Genomic DNA, 23,165 nt, shown 5'->3' with positions numbered 1-23,165 from the left:
AAGTTATTTCATTACCAGATGACACTGTGAAGAAGCCCACTAAGTTATTTCATTACCAGATGACACTGTGAAGAAGCCCACTAAGTTATTTCATTACCAGATGACACTGTGAAGAAGCCCACTAAGTTATTTCATTACCAGATGACACTGTGAAGAAGCCCACTAGGTTATTTCATTACCAGATGACACTGTGAAGAAGCCCACTAAGTTATTTCATTACCAGATGACACTGTGAAGAAGCCCACTAAGTTATTTCATTACCAGATGACACTGTGAAGAAGCCCACTAGGTTATTTCATTTTTGCGGGATTTGTCTGCCCATGAAAACTGTTTCTCCCCATAACATACTGTAAGGAGACACAATGTTACATAGTTACAGAAAAGTTATGTTTTATGTCACACAATATAATTGGACAAATCTGTCAATACACCAACCATGAGAAAACACAGGTTATAAATCAACTTGTGAATTTGATTGAATATTGCTGTGATCTCCCGTATATCTTATTGTAATGACATGGAGAATACTGGCAGATTATTGTCAATGATTTATCAACAGCTGTAACAAGCTACCCATTGTAGGTCATCCTCCCTGGTACCCTGGTTTATAGAAATATCCATGTACACGACGTCATAGAAAGAGTGTGGTGTGTGTATGTGTGGTGTGTGTATGTGTGGAACACAATGAGTGTTTCGATAGGTCCGTGTGTTTACATTTAACTGCGCTGCACTCCACTAGTCAGAGGAAGCGATGTGTTGGCAGTGTAGCCAGTCACAGATCTCTGTGTGCCGTAAATAGCCTGGAGACTCACGCACATACACACACTCTCGCTCCTGCGCTCTCTCTCGCTCTCCCGCTCTCTCTCGCTCTCCCTCTCTCTCCTCTCTCTCTCTCCCTCTCTCTCGCTCTCTCCCTCTCTCTCGCTCTCCCTCCTACTCTCTCTCTCTCGCTCTCCCTTTCTCTCGCTCTCCCTTTCTCTCCCTCTCTCCTCATACTTCCTCTCTCTCGCTCTCCCTTTCTCTCCCTCTCTCGCTCTCCCTCTCTCTCTCTCGCTCTCTCTCCCTATATCTCCCTATCTCTCGCTCTCCCTCCCTCTCTCGCTCTCTCTCGCTCTCCCTCTCTCTCCCTCCCTCTCTCGCTCTCCCTCCCTCCCTCTCTCTCTCTCCCTCTCTCGCTCTCTCCCTCTCTGTCGCTCCCTCTCTATCTTTCTCTCTCTCTCTCTACACTAGGCAGGGTGTAACAGAAGCAGGCATTATGTCCTGGCCCCTAAGTGGCCCTCACTAATAATTAATGGTCATCATAGCACCCACCTCTCTCTCAGTGGCTCCAGTGACAGAGGAGGTTCAAAGTCAGGCCACTAATGGTTAACGTGGTCTAACAACTACCTCTTTATCTTTTACAAATGGCCATCTTGCTACACTTTTAGAGACAGAGGAAAATGAAAAGCACACCAGAATTTGCGAGGTGTCCGGTATGTAGCCCTACCCCTGTTTACACAACCTAGAAGATTCCGTTACGCACATCAATAAAGCCACGCAAGAAGTGTGACACTTGGCTCCCAGGCCTGCCCAATGGCAATAACAAGTGCGGCCACTGTGTACAGTACATTGTGACAATACGTCCAATACTAAAGTGTTTTACCACCTGAGAACAGGTCAAGAATACAAAATCCAAAACTTCATTAATTGTAGCACCACAGATGTCATATACACGCTCAAATGCATCTGCTGGGCTTCTTCTAAACTAAATGAGCGTTGAAACACTGCAGAACATCAGGCTGCTATTAGTAATATAACATGGACTACGCTATTCCTCCCTGCTATTAGTAATAAAACATGGACTACACTATTCCTCCCTGCTATTAGTAATAAAACATGGACTACACTATTCCTCCCTGCTATTAGTAATAAAACATGGACTACGATATTCCTCCCTGCTATTAGTAATAAAACATGGACTACGCTATTCCTCCCTGCTATTAGTAATAAAACATGGACTACGCTATTCCTCCCTGCTATTAGTAATAAAACATGGACTACGCTATTCCTCCCTGATATTAGTAATAAAACATGGACTACGCTATTCCTCCCTGCTATTACTAATATAACATGGACTACGCTATTCCTCCCTGCTATTAGTAATATAACATGGACTACACTATTCCTCCCTGCTATTACTAATATAACATGGACTACGATATTCCTCCCTGCTATTAGTAATAAAACATGGACTACGCTATTCCTCCCTGCTATTAGTAATAAAACATGGACTACACTATTCCTCCCTGCTATTAGTAATAAAACATGGACAACGTTATTCCTCCCTGCTATTAGTAATAAAGCATGGACTACGATATTCCTCCCTGCTATTAGTAATATAACATGGACTACGCTATTCCTCCCTGCTATTACTAATATAACATGGACTACGCTATTCCTCCCTGCTATTAGTAATAAAACATGGACTACGCTATTCCTCCCTGCTATTACTAATATAACATGGACTACGATATTCCTCCCTGCTATTAGTAATAAAGCATGGACTACGCTATTCCTCCCTGATATTAGTAATAAAACATGGACTACGATATTCCTCCCTGCTATTAGTAATAAAACATGGACTACACTATTCCTCCCTGCTATTAGTAATATAACATGGACTACACTATTCCTCCCTGCTATTAGTAATATAACATGGACTACGCTATTCCTCCCTGCTATTAGTAATAAAACATGGACTACGCTATTCCTCCCTGCTATTAGTAATAAAACATGGACTACGTTATTCCTCCCTGCTATTAGTAATAAAACATGGACTACGCTATTCCTCCCTGCTATTAGTAATAAAACATGGACTACACTATTCCTCCCTGATATTAGTAATAAAACATGGACTACGATATTCCTCCCTGATATTAGTAATAAAACATGGACTACGCTATTCCTCCCTGCTATTAGTAATAAAACATGGACTACACTATTCCTCCCTGCTATTAGTAATATAACATGGACTACGCTATTCCTCCCTGCTATTAGTAATAAAGCATGGACTACGCTACTCCTCCCTGCTATTAGTAATAAAACAAGGACTACACTATTCCTCCCTGCTCTTAGTAATAAAGCATGGACTACGCTATTCCTCCCTGCTCTTTGAAGCCATAAAACATAAAACATGGACTACGCTATTCCTCCCTGCTCTTAGTAATAAAACATGGACTACACTATTCCTCCCTGCTATTAGTAATAAAGCATGGACTACGCTATTCCTCCCTGCTATTAGTAATAAAGCATGGACTACGCTATTCCTCCCTGCTCTTTGAAGCCATAAAACATAAAACATGGACTACGCTATTCCTCCCTGCTCTTAGTAATAAAACATGGACTACACTATTCCTCCCTGCTATTAGTAATAAAACATGGACTACACTATTCCTCCCTGCTATTAGTAATATAACATGGACTACGCTATTCCTCCCTGCTATTAGTAATAAAGCATGGACTACGCTACTCCTCCCTGCTATTAGTAATAAAACAAGGACTACACTATTCCTCCCTGCTCTTAGTAATAAAGCATGGACTACGCTATTCCTCCCTGCTCTTTGAAGCCATAAAACATAAAACATGGACTACGCTATTCCTCCCTGCTCTTAGTAATAAAGCATGGACTACGCTATTCCTCCCTGCTCTTAGTAATAAAGCATGGACTACGCTATTCCTCCCTGCTCTTAGTAATAAAGCATGGACTACGCTATTCCTCCCTGCTCTTAGTAATAAAGCATGGACTACGCTATTCCTCCCTGCTCTTAGTAATAAAGCATGGACTACACTATTCCTCCCTGCTCTTAGTAATAAAGCATGGACTACGCTATTCCTCCCTGCTCTTTGAAGCCATAAAACATAAAACATGGACTACACTATTCCTCCCTGCTCTTAGTAATAAAACATGGACTACGCTATTCCTCCCTGCTCTTTGAAGCCATAAAACATAAAACATGGACTACGCTATTCCTCCCTGCTCTTAGTAATAAAACATGGACTACACTATTCCTCCCTGCTCTTAGTAATAAAGCATGGACTACGCTATTCCTCCCTGCTCTTTGAAGCCATAAAACATAAAACATGGACTACACTATTCCTCCCTGCTCTTTGAAGCCATAAAACATAAAACATGGACTACACTATTCCTCCCTGCTCTTTGAAGCCATAAAACATAAAACATGGACTACACTATTCCTCCCTGCTCTTAGTAATAAAGCATGGACTACGCTATTCCTCCCTGCTCTTTGAAGCCATAAAACATAAAACATGGACTACACTATTCCTCCCTGCTCTTTGAAGCCATAAAACATAAAACATGGACTACACTATTCCTCCCTGCTCTTAGTAATAAAGCATGGACTACACTATTCCTCCCTGCTCTTTGAAGCCATAAAACATAAAACATGGACTACACTATTCCTCCCTGCTCTTTGAAGCCATAAAACATAAAACATGGACTACACTATTCCTCCCTGCTCTTAGTAATAAAGCATGGACTACGCTATTCCTCCCTGCTCTTTGAAGCCATAAAACATAAAACATGGACTACGCTATTCCTCCCTGCTCTTTGAAGCCATAGAACATAAAACATGGACTACACTATTCCTCCCTGCTCGTTGAAGCCATAGAACATAAAACATGGACTACACTATTCCTCCCTGCTCGTTGAAGCCATAGAACATAAAACATGGACTACACTATTCCTCCCTGCTCGTTGAAGCCATAAAACATAAAACATGGACTACACTATTCCTCCCTGCTCTTAGTAATAAAGCATGGACTACGCTATTCCTCCCTGCTCTTTGAAGCCATAAAACATAAAACATGGACTACGCTATTCCTCCCTGCTCTTTGAAGCCATAAAACATAAAACATGGACTACACTATTCCTCCCTGCTCTTTGAAGCCATAAAACATAAAACATGGACTACGCTATTCCTCCCTGCTCTTTGAAGCCATAAAACATAAAACATGGACTACGCTATTCCTCCCTGCTCTTTGAAGCCATAAAACATAAAACATGGACTACACTATTCCTCCCTGCTCTTTGAAGCCATAAAACATAAAGCATGGACTACACTATTCCTCCCTGCTCTTTGAAGCCATAGAACATAAAACATGGACTACGCTATTCCTCCCTGCTCTTTGAAGCCATAAAACATAAAGCATGGACTACACTATTCCTCCCTGCTCTTTGAAGCCATAAAACATAAAACATGGACTACACTATTCCTCCCTGCTCTTTGAAGCCATAAAACATAAAACATGGACTACGCTATTCCTCCCTGCTCTTAGTAATAAAACATGGACTACACTATTCCTCCCTGCTCTTAGTAATAAAGCATGGACTACGCTATTCCTCCCTGCTCTTTGAAGCCATAAAACATAAAACATGGACTACACTATTCCTCCCTGCTCTTTGAAGCCATAGAACATGAGGAGGAGGTGACAGGAGGAGGTGACATCTTACATAAACTAAAACAAAGAGGCATTATGGCAGTACTTCTTAGACACTGTGGATCCTAAGGGGCTAAACAATTATTTCCCCTCGTTTTTTAAAATAATGTTGTTGCCAAGATTTTTTGGGTCTCTGTGTCTCCGGATTCACAGGCACCCAAATATTTCCCATGTACAGTGTATTTGTCACGCCCTGGTCTAAGTATTTTGTGTTTTTCTTCATGTATTGGGTCAGGCCAGGGTGTGGCATGGGGTTTTTGTATTGTGGTGTGTTTGTCTTGGGGTTTTGGTGTGTATGTATTAGGATTGTAGCTAGTGGGGTTATCTAGCAAAGTCTATGGCTGTCTGGAGTGGTTCTCAATCAGAGGCAGGTGTTTATCGTTGTCTCTGATTGGGAACCATATTTAGGCAGCCATATTCTTTGAGTTTGTCGTGGGTGATTGTCCTTAGTGTCCTTGTTCCTATCTCTTTATTTATTTACACAAGTATAGGCTGTTTCGGTTTTCGTTACGTTCTTTGTTTTGTAGTGTTTTGTGTTTATTCGTGTTTCACGTTGTTCATTAAACATGGATCGCAATCTACACGCTGCATTTTGGTCCGACTCTCCTTCACACCTAGAAAACCGTAACAGTATTTTGACATGGCCTATTGATTCACCCTTGTACAGTATATTTTGACATGGCCTATTGATTCACCCTTGTACAGTATATTTTAACATGGCCTATTGATTCACTCATGTACAGTATATTTTGACATGGCCTATTGATTCACCCTTGTACAGTATATTTTAACATGGCCTATTGATTCACTCATGTACAGTATATTTTGACATGGCCTATTGATTCACCCATGTCAGTATATTTTGACATGGCCTGTTGGTTAACGAGACACACCAATGGTCAGGTCACTCTGAGGAAGATGTCAGTCACCTGTCCGCATTCTGTACAATGGAGCTAAAAGAAATCTCCAACTCCTTTCTACCTCAAATTAGTCCTTTTGGGAGTTTTTCTTGGTAAGTCCTTCTCCTGATTAAAAATAATCAAGGTCTTGGTGAGAATTAGCTAAATTAGTTGTGTTGGTACAGGGCTGGAACTAAAGCCTGCACATCCTGTGGGTCCCTATGACAAGGACTGAAGAATGGTGGTCTAGCCTGTGCCAGCCTGAGATGTTTACTTTCCAGATAAGGCAAAGCTATTTTCAGTGCAGAAGTAAACTGCTAATGTCAGAGTTTACCGGAAAGGCCAGTGGCCATTTACCAGGTCCGGTTCCTACTGAGGATAGGAGCCTGGTCCAATAGAAATAACCAATGTTTCATCGAACAAACTGTCTTTCTTCAAAAAAGTGGACCTGCTGGGTTTATTTAGCGTGCGTGTGTGTGTCTGTGTGTGTGTGTGTGTGTGTGTCTGTGTGTCTGTGTGTGTGTGTGTCTGTGTGTGTCTCTGTGTGTGTGTGTGTTTGTGTGTGTAAGGGTACTTAGTTTATTTTGGGTCTTACTGAGTGGTTGGAGCATTTCAGCTCTATGGACAAACATTCACTAGATGGTCCGTATGGCACAACACAACAGGAAAGGACAGGACAGGAAACAGCAGAAAAAACATTCATGATACAGATTTCCATCTGAACTAAGCTAGAATGAATAGCTGAAATAGTTGAATGTGTTTGAGGGACTCCATAGTTTAGATACATAATAACATCTCTTTATTCCATATCAATATGGATATCATTATTTTGTATGTCATGGTTACCAGTTCGGATTGGTATCTAAAAACAAGGCTATTACAGGGGAAGAAGGAAACATAGAGAGAGAGAGAGAGAGAGAGAGACAGAGAGAGAGAGAGAGAGACAGAGAGAGAGAGAGAGACAGAGAGAGAGAGAGAGAGAGACAGAGAGAGAGAGAGAGACAGAGAGAGAGAGAGAGAGAGAGAGAGACAGAGAGAGAGAGAGAGACAGAGAGAGAGAGAGAGAGAGAGAGACAGAGAGAGAGAGAGAGAGAGAGAGAGAGAGAGAGAGAGACAGAGAGACAGAGAGAGAGAGAGAGAGACAGAGAGAGACACAGAGAGAGAGAGAGAGAGAGAGAGAGAGATGATAATGAGTTGCTAAGAGGAACCGGGGGATGAGTCACAACAAAGTCAACGGTCTATATGTGTGTGAGAGTGTGTGTGTGTCTGTCTGTCTGTGTGTGTGTGTGTGTGTGTGTGTGTGTGTGCGTGCCTGTCTGTCTGTCTGTCTGTCTGTCTGTCTGTCTGTCTGTCTGTCTGTCTGTCTGTCTGTCTGTCTGTCTGTCTGTCTGTCTGTCTGTCTGTCTGTCTGTCTGTCTGTCTCTGTGTGTGTGTGTGTGTGTGTGTGTGTGTGCGTGCGTGCGTGCGTGCGTGCGTGCCTGTCTGTCTGTCTGTCTGTCTGTCTGTCTGTCTGTCTGTCTGTCTGTCTGTCTGTGTGTGTGTGTGTGTGTGTGTGAGTGTCTGTGTGTGTGTGGTGTGTGTGTGTGTGTCTGTATGCATGTGAGTGTCTGTGTGTTTGTGAGTGTGTGTGTGTGTGCTCTGTATGCATGTGAGTGTCTGTGTGTGTGTCTGTCTGTATGCATGTGAGTGTCTGTATGCATGTGAGTGTGTGAGTGTGTGTCTGTATGCACGTGAGTGTGTGAGTGTGTGTCTGTATGCACGTGAGTGTCTGAGTGTGAGTGTGTGTCTGTATGCATGTGAGTGTCTGTATGCATGTGAGTGTCTGAGTGTGTGTGTGTGTCTGTATGCATGTGAGTGTGTGAGTGTGTGTCTGTATGCATGTGAGTGTGTGAGTGTGTGTCTGTATGCATGTGAGTGTGTGAGTGTGTGTCTGTATGCATGTGAGTGTGTGAGTGTGTGTCTGTATGCACGTGAGTGTCTGAGTGTGAGTGTGTGTCTGTATGCATGTGAGTGTCTGTATGCATGTGAGTGTCTGAGTGTGTGTGTGTGTCTGTATGCATGTGAGTGTGTGAGTGTGTGTCTGTATGCATGTGAGTGTCTGAGTGTGTGTGTGTGTCTGTATGCACGTGAGTGTCTGTGTGTGAGTGTGTGTCTGTATGCATGTGAGTGTCTGTATGCACGTGAGTGTCTGAGTGTGTGTGTGTGTCTGTATGCATGTGAGTGTCTGAGTGTGTGTGTGTGTCTGTATGCACGTGAGTGTCTGAGTGTGAGTGTGTGTCTGTATGCATGTGAGTGTCTGTGTGTGAGTGTGTGTCTGTAGGCATGTGAGTGTCTATGTGTGAGTGTGTGTCTGTATGCATGTGAGTGTCTGTGTGTGAGTGTGTGTCTGTATGCACGTGAGTGTCTGAGTGTGAGTGTGTGTCTGTATGCATGTGAGTGTGTGTGTGTGTGAGTGTGTGTCTGTATGCATGTGAGTGTGTGTCTGTATGCACGTGAGTGTCTGTGTGTGAGTGTGTGTCTGTAGGCATGTGAGTGTCTGTGTGTGAGTGTGTGTCCGTAGGCATGTGAGTGTCTGTGTGTGAGTGTGTGTCTGTATGCATGTGAGTGTCTGTGTGTGAGTGTGTGTCTGTAGGCATGTGAGTGTGTGTCTGTAGGCATGTGAGTGTCTGTGTATGAGTGTGTGTCTGTAGGCATGTGAGTGTCTGAGTGTGAGTGTGTGTCTGTATGCACGTGAGTGTCTGAGTGTGAGTGTGTGTCTGTATGCATGTGAGTGTGTGTGTGTGTGAGTGTGTGTCTGTATGCATGTGAGTGTGTGTCTGTATGCATGTGAGTGTGTGTCTGTATGCATGTGAGTGTGTGTGTGTGTGTGTGTGTGTGTGTGTGTGTGTGTGTGAGTGTGTGTCTGTATGCATGTGTGTGTGTGATGTGATACATGTCATGTGCAGCCCTGTCCATTTCCTCCACTCTCTCTTCTCCATCTTTTCCTCCATCTCACCCTCACTCTTTCCCTCACTTTCCCTCTCTCTCTTCCTATCTCTCTTCAACTTTTCCTCTGTCTCTTCCTCTCTCTCCTCAACTTTCCCTGTCTCTCTCTCCTCAACTTTCCCTGTCTCTGTGAGTGTGTGAGTGTGTGTCTGTATGCATGTGAGTGTCTGTGTGTGAGTGTGTGTCTGTAGGCATGTGAGTGTCTGTGTGTGAGTGTGTGTCTGTATGCATGTGAGTGTCTGTATGCATGTGAGTGTCTGTATGTGAGTGTGTGTCTGTATGCATGTGAGTGTGTGAGTGTGTGTCTGTAGGCATGTGAGTGTCTGTGTGTGAGTGTGTGTCTGTATGCATGTGAGTGTCTGAGTGTGTGTCTGTATGCACGTGAGTGTCTGAGTGTGAGTGTGTGTCTGTATGCATGTGAGTGTGTGAGTGTGTGTGTGTGTGTGAGTGTGTGTCTGTATGCATGTGAGTGTGTGTCTGTATGCATGTGAGTGTGTGTCTGTATGCATGTGAGTGTGTGTGTGTGTGTGTGAGTGTGTGTCTGTATGCATGTGAGTGTGTGTCTGTATGCATGTGAGTGTGTGTGTGTGTGTGTGTGAGTGTGTGTCTGTATGCATGTGTGTGTGTGATGTGATACATGTCATGTGCAGCCCTGTCCATTTCCTCCACTCTCTCTTCTCCATCTCACCCTCACTCTTTCCCTCACTTTCCCTCTCTCTCTTCCTATCTCTCTTCAACTTTTCCTCTGTCTCTTCCTCTCTCTCCTCAACTTTCCCTGTCTCTGTGAGTGTGTGAGTGTGTGTCTGTATGCACGTGAGTGTGTGAGTGTGTGTCTGTATGCACGTGAGTGTCTATGTGTGAGTGTGTGTCTGTATGCATGTGAGTGTCTGTATGCACGTGAGTGTCTGTGTGTGAGTGTGTGTCTGTATGCATGTGAGTGTCTGTATGCACGTGAGTGTCTGTGTGTGAGTGTGTGTCTGTATGCATGTGAGTGTCTGTGTGTGAGTGTGTGTCTGTATGCATGTGAGTGTCTATGTGTGAGTGTGTGTCTGTATGCACGTGAGTGTCTGTGTGTGAGTGTGTGTCTGTATGCATGTGAGTGTGTGAGTGTGTGTCTGTATGCATGTGAGTGTCTGTGTGTGAGTGTGTGTCTGTATGCATGTGAGTGTCTGTGTGTGAGTGTGTGTCTGTATGCATGTGAGTGTCTGTGTGTGAGTGTGTGTCTGTATGCATGTGAGTGTCTGAGTGTGAGTGTGTGTCTGTATGCATGTGAGTGTGTAAGTGTGTGTCTGTATGCCCTCACCCTCACTCTTTCCCTCACTTTCCCTCTCTCTCTTCCTCTCTCTCCTCAACTTTCTCTGTCTCTCTTCCCTACTTTCCCTCTCAATTCAATGGGCTTTATTGGCATGGGAAACACTGCCAAAGCAAGCGAAGTAGATAATATACAAAAGTGAAATAAACAATAAAAATGAACAGTAAACATTCTCTCTCTCTCTTTCTCTCTCTCTCTCTCTCTCTCTCTCTCTCTCTCTCTCTCTCTCTCTCTCTCTCTCTCTCTCTCTCTCTCTCTCTCTCTCTCTCTCTCTCTCTCTCTCTCTCTCGGGATATGAGTAGTGTGAAGCGGGGCAGAGTGACCCTCCACCCCAGAAGAACTCTGATGGATATGAACAGCACTGCTACCTCTTAGTGTGTGTGATGGTGTGATGTGTCCAGGGACTTACGCTTTCTCCAGGCATGCTTCTCTGGACATGTTCTGGGCCAGTAGGTTAGACGCCAGGCCAAACAACTCTTCTGCCCACTCCTGCACCGGAAGAACACACACACACACACACACACACACACACACACACCATCAGAGGGAAGAAACATAGCGGAAGGTCTATTGGAGGTGCAAACTAGCCACCCACACACCAGACCTTATAATTACACAATAGAGGAATAACATGTTCAGTGTAGGTCTAACTAGCTTAAATAACTCACACTTCATGGACTGAAATAGCGTAATAATTCATTAATTAGTAATAAGCACTTGATATATCCCTTATTCATAATATCTTAATTTAAGTGTTGGCCAAACTCCGAAGATGACTAAATTACTCATTTATGGGCTCCCGAGAGGCGCAGCGGTCTAAGACACTGCATCTCAGTGCAAGAGGCGTCACTACAGTCCCTGGCTCATTTCCAGGCTGAATCACATCCGGCCGTGATTGGGAGTCCCATAGTGCGGCGCACATTTGGCTCAACGTCGTCCGGGTTTGTCCAGGGTAGGCCGTCATTGTAAATGAGAATTTGTTCTTAACCTGTTGAGTGTAGGGGGCAGTATTTTGATGTTTGGATGAACAATGTACCCAAATGAAACAGCCTATTTCTCAGGCCCAGAATCTAGAATATGCATATAATTGTCAGATTAGGATATAAAACACTCTAAAGTTTCCAAACCTGTCCAAATGTTGTCTGTGAATATAACATAACTGATATTGCAGGTGAAAACCTGAGGAAAATCCAACCCGGAAGTGCTGTTTTTCCTGAAAGCTCTCTGTTCCATTGCCTGCCTTTGCTCCATTTAAAGGGATATCAACCAGATTCCTTTTCCTATGGCTTCCACATGTTGTGAACAGTCCTTAGACATAGTTTCAGGCTTTTATTATTTTTTTAATTAGCGAGAAAGATCACACCGCGTCATTGTATGGCTGGGTGCCAGCAGCGTTTTGCATGCGCAACAGTTTGGAGCAGACATTTTCTCTCTCTCTCCTATTGAAATAGGAGAGAGAGAGAAAATATTATCGATTATATATTGTAAAAACAATCTGAGGATTGATTCGAAAAAACGTTTGACATGTTTCTACGAACTTTACGGATACTATTTTGAATTTTTGTCTGCCCGGTCGTGACCGCTCGAGCTTGTGGATTTCTGAACATAAAGCGCCAACCAAATGGATGTATTTTGGATATAAAAATAATCTTTATGGAACAAAAGGAACATTTATTGTGTAACTGGGAGTCTCGTGAGTGCAAACATCTGAAGATCATCAAAGGTAAGCGATTCATTTTATTGCTTTTCTTTTCTGACTTTCGTGACCAATCTACTTGGCTGCTAGTAATGTTTTGTCTGATGAGAGAGAGATGTCCTTACATAAACGCTTGGTATGCTTTCGCCGAAAAGCTTTTTTGAAACCTGACACGCCAGGTGGGTTAACAACAAGCTAAGCTGTGTTTTGCTATGTTGCACTTGTGATTTCATGAAAATTTAATATTTTTAGTAATTTAATTTGAATTTGGCGCTCTGCAATTCAGCGGATGTTGACGAAAATGATCCCGCTAAAGGCATGGGTGCATCAAGAAGTTAACGGACTTGCCTAGTAAAATAAAGGTTAAATATAAATATATATTTCTTTACCCTACCTGGTCAAATGAATATCAACTAAATCAACTATACCTGTCACGAGTCCGACCGAGGGTGTTCCCTGCACCAACTGTGGTCGGAGAGGACACACGTCTGATCGGTGCTGGGGGGGTCCGTCTGGGAGTAGAGATGGCAGGCGGAACGCTTCTCGGTCACCCCAGGTGAGTCAGCATCAAACTCACCCAGAACCCCTTGTTGGCCACATGTTTGTCTTAACCTTTTTCCTTCACTTTTTTCCCTCTTCCCAGCATAGGGCGCTAGTCGATTCAGGCGCAGCTGGGAACTTTATGGATCGCGGACTCGCCCTTAAGTTAGGGGTTCCGCTGGTGCCGATAGATTCTCCCTTCCCCGTGCACTCCCTAGATAGCCGGCCATTAGGGTCAGGGATGGTCAGGGAGACCACGGTCCCACTGGACATGGTGACGCAGGGGAATCATAGGGAGCGTATCAGTTTCTTTATTATTGATTCGCCTGCGTTTCCAGTGGTGCTGGGGACTCCCTGGTTGGCCCGGCACAATCCTAAAATTTCGTGGAGACAGGGGTTCTCCAGGGGTGGTCAGAGGAGTGTTCTGGAAGGTGTTTGGGAGTTTCCATCGGTGCCACGTCGGTGGAGAGTCCAGACCAGGGTTCCACGGTGTGCATTCCCCCCGAGTATGCCGATTTGGCAATCGCTTTCAGTAAAGTGAAAGCGACTAAATTACCACCTTATCGACCGGGAAGGGATTGTACGATAGATCTCCAGGTAGACGCTGCGCTTCCCAAGAGTCACGTGTACCCGCTGTCCCAGGAGGAGACGTTGGCAATGGAGACATATGTCACGGAGTCGCTGGGACAGGGGTACATTCGGCCCTCCATTTCACCCGTCTCCTCGAGTTTCTTTTTTGTGAGGAAAAAGGAGGGAGGTTTGCGTCCGTGTATCGATTATAGAGGTCTAAACGCCATCACAGTGGGGTATAGTTACCCTCTACCTCTCATCGCTACGGCGGTGGAATCGTTCCACGGAGCGCAGTTCTTCACAAAACTGGATCTCAGGAGCGCGTATAGTCTGGTGCGTATTCGGAAGGGAGACGAGTGGAAAACCGCATTTAGTACTACATCAGGCCACTATGAGTACCTCGTCATGCCGTATGGGTTAAAAAATGCTACAGCCGTTTTTCAATCGTTTGTAGACGAGATTCTCAGGGAGTGGTTGTTTATATCGATGACATTCTGATCTACTCGGCCACTCACACCGCGCATGTGTCTCTGGTGCGCAAAGTGCTTGGTAGACTGCTGGAGCATGACCTATACGTCAAGGCTGAGAAATGCGTGTTCTCTAAACGAGCCGTCTCTTTTCTGGGATATCGCATTTCCACCTCGGGGTAGTGATGGAGGGTGACCGCATTAGTGCCGTGCATAATTGGCCGACTCCGACCACGGTAAAGGAGGTGCAGCGGTTTTTGGGTTTTGCCAACTACTACCGGAGGTTTATCCGGGGTTTTGGCCAGGTAGCGGCTCCCATTACCTCACTGCTGAAGGGGGGCCCGGTGCGTTTGCAGTGGTCAGCCGAGGCGGACGGAGCATTCAACAAGTTGAAGGCGCTGTTCACTGATGCGCCCGTGTTGGCGCATCCGGACCCCTCTCTAGCATTCATAGTGGAGGTGGACGCGTCCGAGGCTGGGGTGGGTGCCGTGCTATCACAGCGCTCGGGTACGCCACCAAAACTCTGCCCCTGCGCTTTCTTCTCAAGGAAGCTCAGCCCAGCGGAGCGTAACTATGATGTGGGGGACCGGGAGTTGCTAGCGGTGGTTAAGGCACTGAAGGTGTGGAGACACTGGCTTGAGGGGGCTAAGCACCCCTTTCTCATCTGGACCGACCACCAGAATCTGGAGTATATTCGGGCAGCTAGGAGACTTAACCCACGTCAGGCAAGGTGGGCCATCTTCTTCACCCGGTTCCGGTTTACTTTGTCTTATAGACCGGGCTCCCAGAACGTAAAGGCTGACGCACTGTCCCGCCTTTACGACACGGAGGATGGGTCCACCGAACCAACTCCCATCCTTCCCGCCTCAAAGTTGGTAGCCCCAGTGGTATGGGAGGTGGACTCGGACATCGAGCGGGCGTTACGGGCTGAACCCGCGCCTCCTCAGTGTCCAGCGGGGGAAGGTACGTGCCGCTTGGTGTTCGGGACAAACTGATTCGGTGGGCTCACGTCCTACCCTCCTCGGGTCACCCTGGGGTGACGAGGACAGTGGGAGCCTTCGGGGAGGTATTGGTGGCCTACGTTGGCTAAAGACGTTAAGGGTTATGTCTCCTCCTGTTCAGTGTGCGCTCAGAGTAAGGCTCCTAGGCACCTTCCTAGAGGGAAGCTACAACCCCTCCCCGTTCCACAGCGGCCATGGTCACATCTGTCCATAGATTTCCTGACCGATCTTCCGCCGTCTCAGGGGAACACCACGGTTCTAGTGATTGTGGATCGGTTCTCTAAGTCCTGCCGTCTCCTCCCGTTGCCCGGTATCCCTACAGCCCTACAGACTGCGGAGGCGTTATTCACCCATGTCTTTCGGCACTACGGGGTCTCGGGTATGGAGAGCGTTCATGGAACGCTTGGGGGTCTCCGTCAGCCTGACCTCCGGTTATCACCCCGAGAGTAATGGGCAGGTGGAGAGAGTGAACCAGGAGGTGGGTAGGTTTCTGCGGTCGTATTGCCAGGATCGGCCAGGGGAGTGGGCACGATACATTCCCTGGGCTGAAATGGCTCAGAACTCACTACGCCACTCCTCTACTAACGTGTCCCCTTTTCAGTGTGTGTTGGGGTACCAGCCGGTCCTGGCACCATGGCATCCGAGCCAGACCGAGGCTCCTGCGGTGGAGGAATGGGTACAGCGCTCCAAGGAGACCTGGAGGGCCGTCCAGGACTCTCTACGACAAGCGAGTGGACGGCAGAAGAGGAGTGCTGACCGCCACCGCAGTGAGGCCCCCGTGTTTGTACCGGGGGACAGGGTCTGGCTCTCGACCAGAAACCTACCTCTCCGCTTGCCCTGCCAGAAGCTGGGTCCGCAGTGTGTAGGGCCCTTTAAAGTCCTGAGGAGAATAAACGAGGTGTGTTATCGATTACAACTCCCTTCCTATTATCGTATTAACCCCTCGTTTCATGTGTCTCTCCTCAGGCCGGTGGTGGCTGGTCCCCTGCAGGACAGTGAGGTACCGGAGGTCCCCCCTCTGGACATCGAGGGGACCCCGGCGTACACGATCCGGGCCATTCTGGACTCAAGGCGCCGGGTGAGGGGCCTGCAGTACCTCGTGGACTGGGAGGGGTACGGTCCGGAGGAGAGGTGCTGGGTACCGGTGGGGGACATCTTGGATCCCTCCATGTTGAGGGATTTCCATCGCCTCCATCCGGATCGCCCTGCACCTCGTCCTCCGGGCGACCTCGAGGCCGGTGTCGGCGCGCTGCGGGAGCCGCGCGTCAGGGGGGTACTGTCACGAGTCCGACCGAGGGTGTTTCCTTTTCCCGGGCGGGTGGCGCTCGGCGGTCGTCGTCACCGGCCTATTAGCTGCCACTGATTGTTTTTCCTCCCCCTCCTTGTATGTTTAGTGGTAGCACCTGTGTAGGGTTAATTAGTTTGTCTTTATTAGACAGCCGGCCCGCCTGGTTGTTGTGCGGGATTATTTCTATGTAACCTTCGGCTCTGTTGTGTTTGGAACGTTACTTTTGTGAGCACCCTGTGGTGTGTTAAGCGCTATTAAAAGACGCACAGCATTGAAATCTCTGTTTCCTGCATTTGACTCCACACCCACGACACCCGGAGCATTACAATACCCATAATAAATCCTTTATTCATGTTTAATAAAGCCCTTATTCATGTGTACTAAATACCTTATTTATGTTTCATAGAGGTGTTATTAATGTGTATTTACCTTGGCGATCTCCTCCTGGAAGGCCATGAAGTTGAGATATGTGATGTTGACCATGTCTGGTCCGCTCACCACCGTCAGCATCCTGTTCTCCATCTTCCCCACCAGGGTGCTCACGTCCAGAAGCTCTCGCAGCTTCATGTCCTATTTAGATACAGAAACACAATAACACCGCAGGTAAGTAACTTGTCAATTCCACAACAACATAGTTGTAATACTGTATCCATTCCCTCGCCCACATCGTACACATGGCTTCATGCATTTCACACATGCAGTATTACAATCACAGCAGCTCTAGCAGTCTTGAAGCTTCACAACAATCCCCACAATCCACCCTCCCTGATCTTTGACTTTGTGACTCTCTGGAAGTCCAAATCCAGGAAGTATCAGGAAGATATGACTCCCACTGTCTGGCACCTCTGAAATGACATCAACAACCTAATCAACCAACCAGATCACGATTTGACGTCCTGAGAATGTGGAGCCTGTGGTTGTCTAGGTAACACATTAGACCAATTTGGTCAGAAATGATCAGCTCTTCAAGATGGAAGAGCCACAGAGCTGTGTGTGTGTGTGTGTGTGTGTGTGTGTGTGTGTGTGTGTGTGTGTGTGTGTGTGTGTGTGGGGAGCGCATGCGTGTTGTTGTATCATGGTATCCCAGTATATTCGAGGTGGTTGCTTCTCAAAATGGTTAATGAGGTGAGTTACTGGACGTGTCCCCACAGGCTACAATGCAAAGGGCTCTCAGTTATCGCCATTAAACTGCAACAGGAAACGTCTGTTTCCCTGTATGAGAGACTGAGTGGCAGGGTTGGGGCAGACATGCTCAGTTAGTCTGACTTCACTGAGGGCGGCTGGCTGAATGACACAACTGATAAATAAGAGATGACTTTAGGAGCTGACAGAATGGAGATTAGCAACACATTATCATCATCATCGTCATCAGTCCATTGGGACCTGGCGGCTCAGCATCATAGAGCGACTTCTGGTAACGTCAGCTATGATGTCACACATAGACACGCACGCAGTGACTCGCACATTTGAACACACACACACACACACACACACACACACACACACACACACACACACACACACACACACACACACACACACACACACACACACACACACACACACACACACACCGAGCTGTCACCAACCATTACATTACTTGGGACAGGCTTTATGAATCATTGTCATTAATGTTCAAGTTATGGCTTAATTTGTTATGAATGTACTGTATATTGTTATGAATGTAGTATGTTGTTATGAATGTACTGCATGTTGTTATGAATGTAGTATGTTGTTACGAATGTACTGCATGTTGTTATGAAATGTACTGCATGTTGTTATGAAATGTACTGCATGTTGTTATTAAATGTACAGTATGTTGTTATGAAATGTACTGTATGTTGTTATAAATGTACTGCATGTTGTTATGAAATGTACTGAATGTTGTTATGAAATGTACTGCATGTTGTTATGAATGTACTGGATGTTGTTATGAAATGTACTGCATGTTGTTATGAAATGTACTGAATGTTGTTATGAAATGTACTGCATGTTGTTATGAATGTACTGGATGTTGTTATGAAATGTACTGCATGTTTTTATGAAATGTACAGTCGTGGCCAAAAGTTCTGAGAATGACACAAATATTAATTTCCACAAAGTTTGCTGCTTCACTGTCTTTAGATATTTTTGTCAGATGTTACTATGGAATACTGAAGTATAATTACAAGCATTTCATAAGTGTCAAAGGCTTTTATTGACAATTACATGAAGTTGATGCAAAGAGTCAATATTTGCAGTGTTGACCCTTCTTTTTCAAGACCTCTGCAATCCGCCCTGTCATGCTGTCAATTAACTTCTGGGCCACATCCTGACTGATGGCAGCCCATTCTTGCATAATCAATGCTTGGAGTTTGTCAGAATTTGTGGGTTTTTGTTTGTCCACCCGCCTCTTGATGATTGACCACAAGTTCTCAATGGGATCAAGGTCTGGGGAGTTTCCTGGCTATGGACCCAAAATATCGATGTTTTGTTTCCCGAGCCACTTAGCTATCACTTTTGCCTTATGGCAAGGTGCTCCATCATGCTGGAAAAGGCATTGTTCGTCACCAAACTGTTCCTGGATGGTTGGGAGAAGTTGCTCTCGGAGGATGTGTTGGTACCATTCTTTATTCATGGCTGTGTTCTTAGGCAAAATTGTGAGTGAGCCCACTCCCTTGGCTGAGAAGCAACCCCACATATGAATGGTCTCAGGATGCTTTACTGTTGGCATGACACAGGACTGATGGTAGTGCTCACCTTGTCTTCTCCGGACAAGCTTTTTTCCGGATGCCCCAAACAATCGGAAAGGGGATTCATCAGAGAAAATGACTTTACCCCAGTCCTCAGCAGTCCAATTCCTGTACCTTTTGCAGAATATCCGTCTATCCCTGATGTTTTTCCTGGAGAGAAGTTGCTTCTTTGCTGCCCTTCTTGACACCAGGCCATCCTCCAAAAGTCTTCGCCTCACAGTGCATGCAGATGCACTCACACCTGCCTGCTGCCATTCCTGAGCAAGCTCTGTACTGATGGTGCCCCGATCCCGCAGCTGAATCAACTTTAGGAGATGGTCCTGGCGCTTGCTGGACTTTCTTGAGCGCCCTGAAGCCTTCTTCACAACAATTGAACCGCTCTCCTTGAAGTTCTTGATGATCCGATAAATGGTTGATTTAGGTGCAATCTTACTGGCAGCAATATCCTAGCCTGTGAAGCCCTTTTTGTGCAAAGCAATGATGACGGCACTTGTTTGCTTGCAGGTAACCATGGTTGACAGAGGAAGAACAATGATTCCAAGCACCACCCTCCTTTTTAAGCTTCCAGTCTGTCATTCAAACTCAATCAGCATGACAGAGTGACCTCCAGCCTTGTCCTCGTCAACACTCACACCTGTGTTAACGAGAGAATCACTGACATGATGTCAGGTGGTCCTTATGTGGCAGGGATGTTTTTTGGGGGATTCAGTTCATTTACATGGCAAAGAGGGACTTTGCAATTAATTGCAATTCATCTGATGACTCTTCATAAAATTCTGGAGTATATGCAAATTGCCATCATACAAACTGAGGCGGAAGACTTAATTAATATTTGTGTCATTCTCAAAATTTTTGGCCATGACTGTACTGCATGTTGTGATGAATGTACTGCATGTTGTTATGAATATACTGTGTATTTATATGAATGTACTCTATGTTGTTATGAATGTACTGTGTATTTATATGAATGTACTGCATGTTGTTATGTATGTACTGTATGTTGTTATGAATATACTGTGTATTTATATGAATGTACTCTATGTTGTTATGAATGTACTGTGTATTTATATGAATGTACTCTATGTTGTTATGAATATACTGTGTATTTATATGAATGTACTCTATGTTGTTATGAATGTACTGTGTATTTATATGAATGTACTGCATGTTGTTATGTATGTACTGTATGTTGTTATGAATATACTGTATGTTGTTATGAATGTAGTATGTTGTTATGAATGTACTGTGTATTTATATGAATGTACTGTATGTTGTTATGAATGTACTGTATGTTGTTATGAATGTAGTATGTTGTTATGAATATACTGTGTATTTATATGAATGTACTCTATGTTGTTATGAATGTACTGTGTATTTATATGAATGTACTCTATGTTGTTATGAATGTACTGTGTATTTATATGAATGTACTCTGTTGTTATGAATGTAGTATGTTGTTATGAATATACTGTATGTTGTTATGAATGTACTGCATGTTGTTATGTATGTACTGTATGTTGTTATGAATATACTGTATGTTGTTATGAATGTAGTATGTTGTTATGAATGTACTGTGTATTTATATGAATGTACTCTATGTTGTTATGAATGTACTGTGTATTTATATGAATGTACTGTATGTTGTTATGAATGTACTGCATGTTGTTATGAATGTACTGTGTATTTATATGAATGTACTCTATGTTGTTATGAATGTACTGTGTATTTATATGAATGTACTCTATGTTGTTATGAATGTACTGTGTATTTATATGAATGTAGTATGTTGTTATGAATGTACTGTATGTTGTTATGAATGTACTGTGTATTTATATGAATGTACTGTATGTTGTTATGAATGTACTCTATGTTGTTATGAATGTACTGTGTATTTATATGAATGTAGTATGTTGTTATGAATGTACTGTATGTTGTTATGAATATACTGTGTATTTATATGAATGTACTGTATGTTGTTATGAATGTACTGCATGTTGTTATGAATATACTGTATGTTGTTATGAATGTACTGCATGTTGTTATGAATGTAGTATGTTGTTATGTATGTAATGTATGTTGTTATGAATATACTGTGTATTTATATGAATGTACTGTATGTTGTTATGTATGTAATGTATGTTGTTATGAATGTACTGTATGTTGTTATGAATGTACTGCATGTTGTTATGAATATACTGTATGTTGTTATGAATGTACTGCATGTTGTTATGAATGTAGTATGTTGTTATGTATGTAATGTATGTTGTTATGAATATACTGTGTATTTATATGAATGTACTGTATGTTGTTATGTATGTAATGTATGTTGTTATGAATGTACTGCATATTGTTATGAATGTACTGCATGTGGTAAATGTATCTCCTATCTCCTATATTATGTCATCTGTGGATTGACCAGAGGTTGAGAGACACTGGGTCTGTATAGCACCAGAGGTTGTGAGACACTGGGTCTGTATAGCACCAGAGGTTGTGAGAAACTGGGTCTGTATAGCACCAGAGGTTGTGAGACACTGGGTCTGTATAGCACCAGAGGTTGTGAGACACTGGGTCTGTATAGCACCAGAGGTTGTGAGACACTGGGTCTGTATAGCACCAGAGGTTGTGAGACACTGGGTCTGTATAGCACCAGAGGTTGTGAGACACTGGGTCTGTATAGCACCAGAGGTTGTGAGACACTGGGTCTGTATAGCACCAGAGGTTGAGAGATACTGGGTCTGTATAGCACCAGAGGTTGGGTAAACCATGCTTTTGTAATAAGTAACCTTTCATGACACTATTCCTATAGGCTTTAGCTCAGTTGGATAACACGGTCGTGGGGCAAAATACCTGTGTTCAATACCCAGTTGCTCACATTTGTATGACCAGTGAAATGGTTTATATGATGCCTCCACATTCAGTAAAGATGCTGGTGTGCTGCAGTGTAAATACACATCGTACATGCCATAGAAACACACAGACAACCTCATCACAATGTAAACCATGTAATGGCAGAGCGACTGGGCTCTGCCTCTAAGGCACCAGAAACAACTAACATGATATTTCTCTCCCCTCTGATATCAGGGCAGCATACAAAGTGGTTCCGCTATCATAATTATTAACACAACCAAGATAGCCTGTAAAGCATTTTGCCGTGGAAGCAAATTTACCCAATCAAACAAAAAGCATTCTGTGCCGTGTCACACTGATAAACGTCCCCTACATGTCCCTGACGCCCTCCAATCAAATCACCTGGGTGTATATACTGAGCACACACTGTCTGACAAAAATGTAAAACACATACACAGGCACACACACACACACACACACACACACACACACACACACACACACACACACACACACACACACACACACACACACACACATACACATACACACACACAAACACTTAACAAACAATGTCTGAGGAACGACAGCCTTAAAGTTTTTTTGTCAAATACAAAGACAGGCCTTACTTCTTGGAAAGGTTGTCTAATATAGGTTTAATTCCCTACTGATTACTGTAGTGTAAAGAGATGGATGGTTGGAGAAACATCTCACGCCTACAGTCTCTCAGACGTGCTAAGAACAAAGTTCTTCCATTCTTCATGAAGCATATGCCAAAGTTTGATGAGGCTGCATAGAATGTTGTTTCAACTGGATCAAGCCATTATAGCTAGAATTTTCTGGAATCATCTTGAGGCCATGGCAGACATCCAGAGAAACGTCTTCTGTCTACATGTACTGTACAGCATACTGATAGATAAAGAGACAGTATACTATATCCAGGTGCTTTGCAGAAATACAGTAAAGTAGCACTCTGCAAATGAATGCAAACCTCATCCTCCACTGAAAGCATCCTAAACAGATTTCTGCCTGTACTATACACAGACAGACACACAGAGGGAGAGTTGTGCTGCACAGCAGTGGGTGGAGACCGGAGACCAGCAAGATCGATAGGCTGAAAAGTGCTGATTTATATGACCAATCAATCTTGCCGCACTTAGATGTTAAAAATGGTAGCCACGTCATCAATCAGTGGATTGAAAAATCACTTTCAATTTGCTAAAACATAGAACAGCAAAGTGCCCCTAGGTAGCGATGGGACTCTGATAGATGAGATGAGAAGGGTCTGGTGTTGAGACACATCAAGACGTGTCAGAACATCAAATGCATATT

General features: G+C 44.4%; 1 protein-coding gene across 4 annotated transcripts in view; it reads right to left on the bottom strand.

The window, feature by feature from the left end:
- Positions 1 to 23,165, bottom strand: part of LOC112251520 (1-phosphatidylinositol 4,5-bisphosphate phosphodiesterase beta-1-like) — a 281,755-nt gene that overhangs the window by 119,354 nt on the left and 139,236 nt on the right. For all 4 annotated transcript variants that reach the window (XM_042300899.1, XM_042300898.1, XM_042300896.1 and 1 more), the window contains exons 4-5: positions 16,684 to 16,824; positions 11,102 to 11,181 (exon numbers count right to left, since the gene is read on the bottom strand). In XM_042300899.1, coding sequence (XP_042156833.1) covers positions 11,102 to 11,181; positions 16,684 to 16,824 — 221 coding nt within the window. The remainder of the gene's footprint in view (positions 1 to 11,101; positions 11,182 to 16,683; positions 16,825 to 23,165) is intronic.

Source organism: Oncorhynchus tshawytscha, linkage group LG18, assembly GCF_018296145.1.
Source record: "Oncorhynchus tshawytscha isolate Ot180627B linkage group LG18, Otsh_v2.0, whole genome shotgun sequence".
NCBI lineage: Eukaryota > Metazoa > Chordata > Actinopteri > Salmoniformes > Salmonidae > Oncorhynchus > Oncorhynchus tshawytscha.
This window is presented reverse-complemented; position numbering and strand designations above follow the sequence as displayed.